A 12,002-nucleotide genomic window follows, 5' to 3' on the forward strand; every position below is an offset into this window, starting at 1 on the left:
CTGTAGTTTCTGATCCACAGGTTTGAATCCAGACATGAATGAATGTCTGAAGGCTCCTGGGGAAGGACTGCGAGTCTGTGTCTTCATTCAGGTCCAAGGCTTTTATTCTGAAGGGAAGAGAACTTTTATTTTGGAGGGTTTCTTGAACTGAAAAGACAGAATGTTTTTATTTGAGTTTTTTCAAAATAAAATCACTTTCATGAAGCAAAGTGGGTTTACAGTGGCAGAGATAATCAACTACACATGGAGACGGTAAGAAAACTCTTTATTCATTTAATCAGAATTTATTTAATATTAAATGTTTTAAAGACTCAACAACAAGAAAACCACTTCCAGAGACGAGTCACTTTATCATTCCTTACTGATTCAGGACATTTTCTATTTCAGCTTCATTTTTAAAAACGTTCACTTTATGCTACAGCTCCGGATGTAGTTATATAATGAATTAAACTCAGATAAAAGATATGTAAAATGGAGACTTTGTCCAGTTTGTAAAATGCAGATGAATAAAGTCTGACCAGTAGGAATAATGAAGTTGGCATCAGATCTAATTCAAGATCATTTTTAAAAATCAACAAGTACATTCTCACAGTTATTCACAGAAACATAAACATCTACCTTAAACGAGAACATATTAAATTAGTTTCTCTTCTCATTTTACTCCTGAAACATTGTCAGACATGTTTACTTCAAACCTTGAGCCCACATTTCCCACAGTGCACCTGGATTCAGACAGGTGTGTCAGTGTTTGATGCTAGTAGCTCATTTAAAGCTAACCCGAGTCTTGAATGTAAAGAACCTCAAGGATCAGGTTTGGGTTCTGGTTCTGGTTCTGTGTTCCCGGGTCGTAGATGTGTTATACAGTGAATCTGTGAGTAGACGTGAACAGATGTTGTGACTGTCACCAACAGAAGAACCCGACGGAGGAGTGTGACAGGCCGGTTCTGATCCACGGTCTGACGGTGGATCGTTACAGAACCATCTATGACTCGGTTCTGCAGCGGTCGGTTCTCGCTGCTCTGAGCTCAACTAAAAATACTGTAAGACTTCAACCAGCTGATCTATGAATGATGGAATATTTAAAACTGACTCAGAGGCAGAGGTTGCGTTTTTCGTTGTCTGTCATTTTGACTGACAGGGTCATAAAAATCCCGTCATAATCTATTTTTACCGTCACTTTAATCATTTTTTAATGATAACAATCACATATTCAATAGCATTTAATTTTCATTCATTTTTAATTAATATTCAGTAGCGGTGGAAAAAAGATTCGGTTCATAAAACCGGCCATCAAAGACGACTCAAGAATCATGAATCTAGAGTCTATTGAACCGGCTCAGTTGAGTCCGACCACATTTGATTGATTTATGATCAATAAATGGCTCCGTTCAAACATCTTACATCTCACTGGGCAGAGAAACAAAACGTACCACCTGACTTGACCACTAGCAAACTAAGACACTCAGACACTCACTCACTTACGCACAATACGCAGAGAAACGAAACTTAACCGACTCTTACACTAATCAAGAGACAAGAGCCAGTTAATATGCTCACTCGCCACCAAGTGGTCTGGGGTGTGAATTGCAATAGATTGCCTTCAGATTTTAATGGTCAGTAACGGAAAATATTCTGTTAACGCGACCCCTGCTCAGAGGACACCTGAGTCAGTTTTAAGGTATCCCCATTTCCAGACTTTATGCTAAGCTAGCAGTGTCCCCTTGTTTCCAGTCTTTATGCTAAGCTAGCAGCGTCCCCTTGTTTCCAGTCTTTATGCTAAGCTAACAGTATGTTTTCCAGGATTACGTCTGTCAGGTGCTGGAGCTGAAGCGGACTCTGTGGACGAAGCTGAGTCGACCTCGGCTGGAGGAGAAGCTGATGGAGGATGGACGGGTGGAGGTCACAGAAATACTGGACCTGACCTGAGACCAGGCCTCGAAGTTTGACTGGTGCAGATAAATAAACTGATCACATGGTTCAGAGTTTAGCATCAATGCTACGCTAAATAGACATTAATGAGGTTGACTCCACAATCAACAACCTTATTCATCAGTTTGACTCTCATGATAATCTGATTGATTGACTGATTGATTGACCTTTAGGTTGAGTTAGTTGTAAAAAGGAAGATCTTAGTTCCTGTTAGCTCCAATCAGGCTGACCTTTGACCTCTGACCTAAACCGGGACATGTTGCTTCATCAGTAATTGTAACTGAAGTGGTTCTGTTCTGAGGAATGGGCTAAAATTCCTCCAAGCTGCTGTAGACCACTGATCAGCAGTTACCAGAAACATTTAGTGACAAGGAGGTCACAGCAGATACTGGAGACAAGGAGGAACTGATATGTAATATTGGCTCACTTTAGGATGTTTTGAGTTATTTCTATGAAGAAAACTCTGAAGTTAAACTTTTAAGCTGCTCTGTACCTGATGGTGTGTGTGATGTTTCTAGACTGGTCCCGGTATCACGGCGAGGTGTTTGTTTCATCTCTACTACACTTTATTTCTGTTGATAGATAACATTAACATTCACTTTGGTCTTCTGGAGGTAGTTCTTCACCAGCAGTGATGTGTGTTTTGGGTCGTTGTCGTGTTGGAAGACAAAGCGATGACCCAGACCCAGTTTTGATGCTGACTGCTTGACATTTTCTTTCAAAATCTTCACATATCCGTCTTTCTTTATGATTCCTTCCACCTTGACCAGATTCCCAGTTCCAGATGCACTGAAGCATCCCCACAGGATAATACTCCCACCACCGTGTTTCACTGTGGGGATGGTGTTCTTTGGGTTATAAGCCTCACCCTTCTTTCTCCAAACATAAGCAACGTCTCTATCGCCAAAGAGCTCTAGTTTCATCTCATCTGACCAAAAGACATGCTTCCAGTATGCATAATGTTTCTCCAGGTTGTCCTTAGCATACTTCAGTCTGGCTTTAAAGGGAAACTACTGTTATTTACAACCTGGACCTTATTTCTAGCATAAAGTACAGTCGTTTTCTCACCTGTATCACTTTTGTTTCATTTGCACTTGTTCAGGAGATAATTAGATCAGCGTATATCCATATAGTGGGAGTGGTCAGGACATCAAAACACAGCCTCTAAATAACATTATCTGCAGCGAAACCTGTTAATTTCATCAATATTTAGTTATGATACTCCTCTAGTGCTATTCCCCGTTGAGTCCGGAGTTCCCTGTTATCATCATCCGGGGTCTGTAGACTGACCTACAGTCCGTGGATGATGTCTTCTGACCTGGACGATGTCGTCTCTGAGCGGCGCGTGCACCCACGACGGTCGGCTTGTTTACCTGTAATTTGCTACTGCTAGTTTTTTGCAACATGGCTGAATATTTTTCCGATTCTGAGGTTTTGGACGAACCATAGCAGTAGCACATTACAAGTAAATAAGCCGATACTGTCGTTACTGTCGGGGTTCAAACAGTTAGAACTTAGCCATAGAACATGAAGAGGAAGAGGAAGAGGAAGAAGAGTTCCACACAGAGAGAGATGCTGAACAACACTCAGTGGTTTTAATGATTCTGTACAGAAGCAAACAGCAGCAGGATGAATCAGCGTGAAGGTCTGAGAGGAAACGAGCTGAAGGGTGAACAAGGACGTCAGCGCTGCCACAGAGGCTTCCTGTCTAGATTCATGACTACAGATCTTGATGACTATGACAAGACGTTTGGTGCTAACCTGCTGTGGCTGGACGTCTGTGGAGGCAAAGATCTTTGTGATCTCTCAGCTCCTCCAGCATTGAGACGAGCAGCTTCACAACAACATCTAAAAACGAAGCTTTAGCTTTGTCTCCTAGAAATGAAACATCTCACACTGAGACCAGATCTGTATTCTAGTCATCAACACTGGAAGCAAGATGGAAACATGTTGATCCTTTATCCAACAAAGACCAAGATGAGACATCTGGACTAGAAGACGTTTCCTCCAAGTGTCCAGCTCTAAATGTCTGGTGGGGAGTGAGGGTCACATGACTAGAGTCTGGTAATGACCTGATACTCACCTACTCTATTAATGTCCACAGACTCCAGGCTCAAGGTGTCAATCAAACGTTTTGGAAACAGATGTTCCTTCAGGTCAGGACTCATCTGTCCATCAGGGGACACTCTTGAGAGGACAACAATGCCCTCTTTTTGATCCAGAGAAGAGAGATGGTTTGAGAGAAGAGGAAAGGAAGACGGATGAAACGTCTTCTAGAAACCTAACATGTCCCGGTGTCTTTGTTGATCCTTGTGCTGGATCATGGTTCAGGAATTATTCCTCCATCCACCCTGACCTCTTCCTGTGAACCTCATCAGTTTCTAGGAGACAAAGCTGCAGCTTCAGTGACATCAGTTTATTTAATGAGCTTCATAGATTTATCAGATTTAGAACCCCCTGGACGTCCTCAGTGATCTCCTCATAGGTAAATGGTCTAACATGAATGAAGCGTGTAGTAACAGCGATACCTCCTCTCGGCTCAGAAGTACATGAACATGTGATGGTGGCTGGAATCGTTTGAACCAATCAGAGGCCTCAGATGCCCATGTAGGTGTTCATCTTCCCCAGAGCGTCGCACACCGTGGTCAGGTCGCTGCGCAGGTCCTGCACCACGTCCTCGATACTGCGCGTGTCCTTGAGCAGGTCGATGCTCTGAGTGTACGGGTTGTAGTACACCGAGAACGGCCTCTTTATCGTCTTCGCAAACTCCCTGGAGACCAAACAGGAAGTAGACACGTTACTCAAACGGCATTCAAACGCTGGAAACAGAAGAACTTTCTGCTGAAAACACAACAGTATCAATATTAAAAGTCCTGTATGTTGCTTCCTGTATGTGACTTCCTGTGTGACTTCCTGTATGACTTCCTGTATTTTGCTTCCTGTATGTGGCTTCTTGTGTGACTTCCTGTATGTTGCTTCCTGTATTTTGCTTCTTGTGTGACTTCCTGTATGTGGCTTCTTGTGTGACTTCCTGTATGTTGCTTCCTGTATTTTGCTTCTTGTGTGACTTCCTGTATGACTTCCTGTATTTTGCTTCCTGTATGTGGCTTCCTGTGTGACTTCCTGTATTTTGCTTCTTGTGTGACTTCCTGTATGACTTCCTGTATTTTGCTTCTTGTGTGACTTCTTGTGTGACTTCCTGTATGTGGCTTCTTGTGTGACTTCCTGTATGTTGCTTCCTGTATGTTGCTTCTTGTGTGACTTCTTGTGTGACTTCCTGTATGTTGCTTCCTGTATGTTGCTTCCTGTATGTTGCTTCTTGTGTGACTTCTTGTGTGACTTCCTGTATGTTGCTTCCTGTATGTTGACTTCCCTGTCATTGTCGTCTTGGTGTGTACCTCATTTTCTCCTTGGCCTCCTCGAAGCTCTCCGACACAAAGTAGACCTCCTGGAAGGTGGTGATCAGACACTCCTGGTTGCAGGTCGTCTTCGGGTCGAACATCTTCACGCAGGCTTGATCAGACAAGGCATGCTGGGAAAAACACCTGTCAGTCAGCTGACATCATATAACCAATCACATCCGCAATCAATAACTCAACCCAATGTTACCCTGAGCTCTCCGATGGACGACAGCAGTCCGGCTCCGTAAGCTCTCAGCTGTCCGTCCTGTTTGCAGAGTCCAAACTCAATGGTGAAGAAATAACACTGAGGAATCAATGAGAGAGGATAACTGATCACTGACTTATTGATTGATGGCTCTGATCTGTTTGATCACCTGAGAACATATTCAGAGATTCTTTTAAAATGTTCCTGAAGGTTCTGATAATTTACAGGCTTAATGAGTGTCAGATTATTGATGTTCTTGATGAGTTATTGATTTGTTAATGATTGACCATTGCCCTATACATTGCTGCTGCAACAGGGAAATTTCCCAGTTTGGGATTAATAAAGATCTATCTATCTATCTATCTATTGACCAGCTATGTGTGAACTCACCGTGGCCAGTTTCTGGACATCCTCGTCCGACGCTCCAAGCGAAGCCAGACCGATCTCCTGGGAGAACTGAGCGAACTTGGGATCAGCCAGAAGAGGAACGTGACCCAGCAGCTCGTGACATGTGTCCCTGAGAAGAGCAGCATTTATTGATGATCAACTTCCACAACTTTGGGTTTTAACGGATCAATCAATTAATGATGATGATGATAACTCAGATTTCTTCTTTGAAGATGTAAAAAAATAAATAATAGACTAGATGAAGGGGTCCATGCCGTAGCGAAATCGCCCCGAGCGGCAGTAGTACCCCTATAGACTGTATTGCACGAAACTTAACATCAAGCAGTTTACTGTGGTGGTTTGTGAGAAATAAACATGTAGTCATTGTAGCGCCTCCTACAGCCCGAATTTCACGAAACTTGGCATGACTGTACGCAAACATATTATAATGCCGGTTGCTAAGTTTCATAAGGATTGTGTGAATACTTCAAAGGTTAAAGGCCTTCAACCTATAGCACCCCCTGTAGACATTATGTGATATGAAGTTAGCTATTGCAGTTTTTGAGATATTGAAATGTTGCTTGTGTAGCGCCCCCTAGAGACCAAGGGTCACAAAAGTTGGAGTGCTTGTACAGAATCATATTATTATCAATGATATGAAGTTTGATTAAGTTTGGGTATATACTTCACAAAATATTAGCTTTGGAGTTATACTGCGCCGTGTCATAAAAATGAATTATCCATTAACGTTATAATCAATAACCCTGATAAAGTTCTTTTGAGAACTTTTTATTATCTTTGTCCATAAATGGTACATGCCAAGTTTGGTGAGAACTGGATGAACGGGCTAGGAGGAGTTGATTTTGCTTTGACTTGCAGTTTTTTCAAATTGGCGGAAAAAAATGGCAGACGGAAATGGTCGTGGCCTAGTCCATTAGAACCAGGGCTATATAAGGAATCAGAGGGAGGAAGAATTTTGTTTCTAGGGAACACGTTTCTGGAGATATGAGCCAAAACGTAATTTGGCTTATTATAGTGCCACCTAGCTGTAGGCATGTGTATTGACACCTTGGCAAAGTGACATGATAGGACTTCTACCACATTACCAGGTTTGATGCCTTTGGTCTCTGCAGTTTGTCCTGAGCAGACACTTTAGCTACGCAGAACATTAAGGCAAGAAATATAAGAAGAAGAAGAAGAAGAAGAAGAAGAAGAAGAAAAATCGGAAGAAAAATAATAGGGATCCTGCAACTTCGTTTACATGGATCCCTAATAAAGAGAAACTGTTTCAGGGAGAGGACGAGAGATCAGTTAGGTTAAAGATACAGGACGTAGTAGAGTGGAGGAGTTGGAGGTGGAGGAGGAGGAAGTGGAGGTGGAAGTGGAGGTGGAGGAGGAGGTGTAGGAGAGGAGGAAGTGGAGGAGAAGGAGGAGGAGGAGGAGGAGGAGGAAGTGGAGGTGGAGGAGGAGGTGTAGGAGAGGAGGAAGTGGAGGAAAAGGAGGAGGAGGAGGATGAGGAGGAAATGGAGGTGGAGGAGGAGGTGTAGGAGAGGAGGAAGTGGAGGAGAAGGAGGAGGAGGAGGATGAGGAGGAAGTGGAGGTGGTACTCACGGTTCAGGTGTGTAGAGCGGGTCTTTGCTGTGACGAACATATTGAGTGCAGTTAAACACTCTGTAGGCCAAACCAGCAAGGAAGTCTCTGGGAGAAAGATAACCTGCTACTGGACGAACCGTGAAACCAGAGCGCTCTGCAACACACAGGAAGTGAACAGGAAGTCAGACAGGAAGTCAGATGGAAGTGAAACAGGAAGTCACACAGGAAGTCACTAAGTAAGTGAAACAGGAAGTCAGACAGGAAGTCAAACACAGAGTCAGACAGGAAGTGAAACAGGAAGTCAGACAGGAAGTCACTAAGGAAGTGAAACAGGAAGTCAGACAGGAAGTCAAACACGGAGTCAGACAGGAAGTGAAACAGGAAGTCAGACAGCAAGTCACTAAGGAAGTGAAACAGGAAGTAAGACAGGAAGTCAAACGCCTTAGTTGGCACTGTATTGATCAGAATTATCTGTGAAGATATTCTTCATGGACTGACGGTTTAAAGTGATTTGTTGTGACCTTGGATCAATCAGTTCTTTTCTCGTCCCTTTAACATTAAGCATTAAGCTGTGAAGTGGTTCAACCTCTGAGGAACAGAGAGACGTCCTCCAGCTGAGGGATGTTGTCCTCCCTGTAGCCACAGTGCTTGGTGAGCAGAGGCAGGTTCTTCAGGTATTCTCTGCAGGCGTGGGTGGGGTACAGCTGGGTCAGCTCCCTGAACACCACCCCCCACGTTCTCACCTCCTCCGCTGTGTACTCGATTCGTGGAATAGGTTGCCCACTGGGGATGAGACAGGGACAAAGTCTCACAAACAAACATCAGAGACAAAGACGAAGAAGCAAAAACAACAGGACTCACAATTTATAGTTCATGGCCACCTCCACAAAGAACTTCCTGCGCTGGCGATAGACGTCATCTTTAAAGCCCTAAGAGGACGGAAAAGGACATTTAAAAAAAGACAGAGACAACACTGTCCATCATCATGAACACACAGATGAGACTCACAGGATGATCGGCGTCCAGCTCAGAGCCGTACATCAGCACTCGGTGAGAACACTGATCTAACTCTGAGATCTTCATGGGAAACCAGGGGACGTCCTCTTCATCTGTCAAGAGACAACAACACGTCCTCATGATCTATGGACACATGACATGTTCATACGTGAGTCTGAGCGTGTTCACGCCTGAGTCTAACCGTGTTCACACCTGAGTCTGAGCGTGTTCACACCTGAGTCTAACCGTGTTCACACCTGAGTCTGAGCGTGTTCACACCTGAGTCTAACCATGTTCACACCTGAGTCTGACCGCGTTCACACCTGAGTCTGAGCGTGTTCACACCTGAGTCTAACCATGTTCACACCTGAGTCTGACCGCGTTCACACCTGAGTGTATCCATGTTCACACCTGAGGCTGAGCGTGTTCACACCTGAGTCTAACCACGTTCACACCTGAGTCTGAGCGTGTTCACACCTGAGTCTAACCACGTTCACACCTGAGTCTGAGCGTGTTCACACCTGAGTCTAACCACATTCACACCTGGGTCTAACCACGTTCACACCTGAGTCTGAGCGTGTTCACACCTGAGTCTAACCACGTTCACACCTGAGTCTGAGCGTGTTCACACCTGAGTCTAACCACGTTCACACCTGAGTCTGACCGTGTTCATACCTGAGTCTGAGTGTGTTCACACCTGAGTCTGAGCGTGTTCATACCTGAGTCTGAGTGTGTTCATACCTGAGTCTGAGTGTGTTCACACCTGAGTCTGAGTGTGTTCACACCTGAGTCTGAACGTGTTCATACCTGAGTCTGAGTGTGTTCACACCTGAGTCTGAGCGTGTTCATACCTGAGTCTGAGCGTGTTCACACCTGAGTCTGAGTGTGTTCACACCTGAGTCTGACCGCGTTCACACCTGAGTCTGAGTGTGTTCACACCTGAGTCTGACCGCGTTCACACCTGAGTCTGAGCGTGTTCATACCTGAGTCTGAGCGTGTTCACACCTGAGTCTGACCGCGTTCACACCTGAGTCTGAGCGTGTTCATACCTGCCTCCGTCGACCATACGTGTGCTGGGGTGTTGAAAGACACAATGTTGACGTGATCTCTGAGATGTTGCAGCAACTCGTTGAATTCTTTCTGACTGCAGCTACAATCAGCAAAGATCTCCACCTCGTTAGGAGCACGCCGCGACATCCGGGACTCTATGTGCCTCAGGTTGACCCGCTTCTCCTGGAGGAGGAGGAGGAGGAGGAGGAAGAGGAGGAGGAGGAGGATGTATTTATGTCAATTTACTGACCTGATTTAATTTTTATTTTAGAAAATAAATACATCCAGTTCATTGTTTCATTGGTTTGGTTTAACTTTTTCCAAACAGGATCATTTTAATGACCTTTTTTATTTTTAGTTTGTTTGTTTGTTCAGTTTAAGATGATAAATCAGTGTGTGTGTGTGTGTGTGTGTGTGTGTGTGTGTGTGTGTGAGCTGGTGAATCTATATCCTATAGGTGATGATAATAATCACCAAGAGAACCTCTGCAACATCAGGTTGAACAGAAACATCAGAGAAATATCTAAAAACTCCACTAATATGGAATAAATGAATGTAGATTAGAATCTTTGAAATAATCAGTGAATTCAGTTGAAGCAGGAATAATTCAGACTCCAGTAAGGACTGAGCTCAGTGACCATATACAGCTGCTGATCACATCTGCTTTCACTACAACATCATGTAGAAAGGATGAAGTCATTACAGGTTGATTCAATAAAGTCAATATTCACATCAATCATATTATTAACATTGATAAACTAGAAAGACCAGGAAGGCGGCCATTTTGGAAACGGCTGCCAAAAGCTAGTGGCTGCAGAGCCTGGATAGATCCAGCAGGGGGCAGATGACCAGGATCAGACTGATGTAAACAAGTTTATCAGGGATCAGATATGACTCAGGGTAAATTATATGGATCAGAGTGGCTCTGCATAGGAATATGAAGTTCTGGTTCTGGTTCTGGTTCTGGTTGTAGTTGTAGTTGTGGTTGTGGTTGTGTTTTCTGACCTGGAACACTCTGAGAGCTTTAACCAAACATCCGACCTCGTTCTTCAGAGAAAACACCACAGCTGTTTTCCCAGAATCCTCTGCGCCCTCTTTGTCGGGCTTCTCGTTGATGGGACAGAAGGACGGACGCCTCGACTGACAACGACAACAAAGATATGAATAAATATAACGACAATATTAATAATCATTATAACCTTGTCAGACACCAGAACTGTCTTTCCTTCCTCTGTGACCCATCAGGTTGGCCTGGTGGTCCTGTAGAAGGGCCTGAACCTCAGGTTGGGAACCACTGGACTGGACCAGTTTAGTTCTTGTGGACTCTTTTTTAAACCCAGACTCTGACGGCGTTCTTATCTGATTTAACATTTTTATTTCCACTTTCTTTATGTTTAAAGTTGGTTCTGGACGGAGACACGGTCCTGAAGGGTCCAGCTCATTTTATTGAATCTCTAGAACCTGTAGAACCTGTTCAGATCCTACAACAGAGGATGAATGAATGAATCCCTGACTGGACCCATGAAGCTGCTGTTATCTGATATCCGACCAACTTCCTCTTTCCTCCTTCATCAAATAAACATGAGCAGCTGATGGAAAATATCTGAATGCAGCTTTTATTCCACCGAAACATGACAGAAACAGCTGATTTAAAGTTATTTTTATTATTAGAATTACTATGAGAATTATTAAGAAGCCTGGCAGTCTGAGCTCAGGGATAACCTGAACTCTGTAATGTCATTGTGCCCTGAGAATAGACTGGAAGGCAAACTAACACATCCAAGATGATGCAGAAGAGAAATAGGAGTCGCATTCTTACCATCTGCCCCCCGGTGTGGCGTTGCTGCTGGCGCTGGTGGCGCTGGTCGAACATGGCTGAGTCCAGAGACATCCCCCTCCTGGACCAGTACTTACTGGAGAACATCATCATGGCCGGCTGCATCCTGGGAACCGGCTCCGGGCCGTCCTTCATCACATGGGCCGAGGCCATGGGGAACCAGTGGGTGTAGGAGTACCAGGGCTCCAGCCTGCCGCTCTGGTGGTAGTTCTGGTGGTGGTTCTGGTGGTGGTGGTTCTGGTACTGATGGACTGCGTCTGAGGGCGCTGCCTGCACGCCTCCACCTAAATACCCAGAGCGGAGGGAGGAGGGTGAAGAACCGCCCACAGACCTCTGCTGCTTCTTTACTGGTCAGTCCTGATGAGGAGGTGGAGACCAGTGAGTGGGAGGGGCTTATAAGAGGCTGAGGAGGAGGAGGAGCTATGAAAACATGTGGAACCATGAGAACATCTGGAGCAGTGACCTAATGATGAGTCCTGGTTTTACTAACCAGTTTTGGTGCTAAGCGTGCTAAGCTAATAGTTTCCAGTTTTGAAGCTAAGTTAATTATTTCTAATTATGGTGCTAAGCTAATTGTTTCCAGTCTTGATGCTAAGCTAATTGT

General features: G+C 44.4%; 1 protein-coding gene across 1 annotated transcript; it reads right to left on the minus strand.

Annotated features, from left to right (window-relative positions):
- Positions 1 to 2,612: 2,612 nt before the first annotated feature.
- Positions 2,613 to 11,620, minus strand: tph2 (tryptophan hydroxylase 2 (tryptophan 5-monooxygenase)). The gene is made up of 11 exons (XM_084554438.1): positions 11,381 to 11,620; positions 10,567 to 10,701; positions 9,561 to 9,744; positions 8,524 to 8,624; positions 8,377 to 8,444; positions 8,102 to 8,298; positions 7,534 to 7,669; positions 5,926 to 6,052; positions 5,539 to 5,634; positions 5,328 to 5,461; positions 2,613 to 4,699 (listed from the first exon to the last, which is right to left on the minus strand). The coding sequence occupies exons 1-11, from the start codon at positions 11,549 to 11,551 to the stop codon at positions 4,525 to 4,527; spliced, it is 1,524 nt and encodes a 507-aa protein (XP_084410564.1). The 5' UTR covers positions 11,552 to 11,620; the 3' UTR covers positions 2,613 to 4,524.
- Positions 11,621 to 12,002: the final 382 nt, after the last annotated feature.

Source organism: Chelon labrosus (assembly GCF_963514085.1).
Source record: "Chelon labrosus genome assembly, chromosome: 11".
NCBI classification, from domain to species: Eukaryota; Metazoa; Chordata; class Actinopteri; order Mugiliformes; family Mugilidae; genus Chelon; species Chelon labrosus.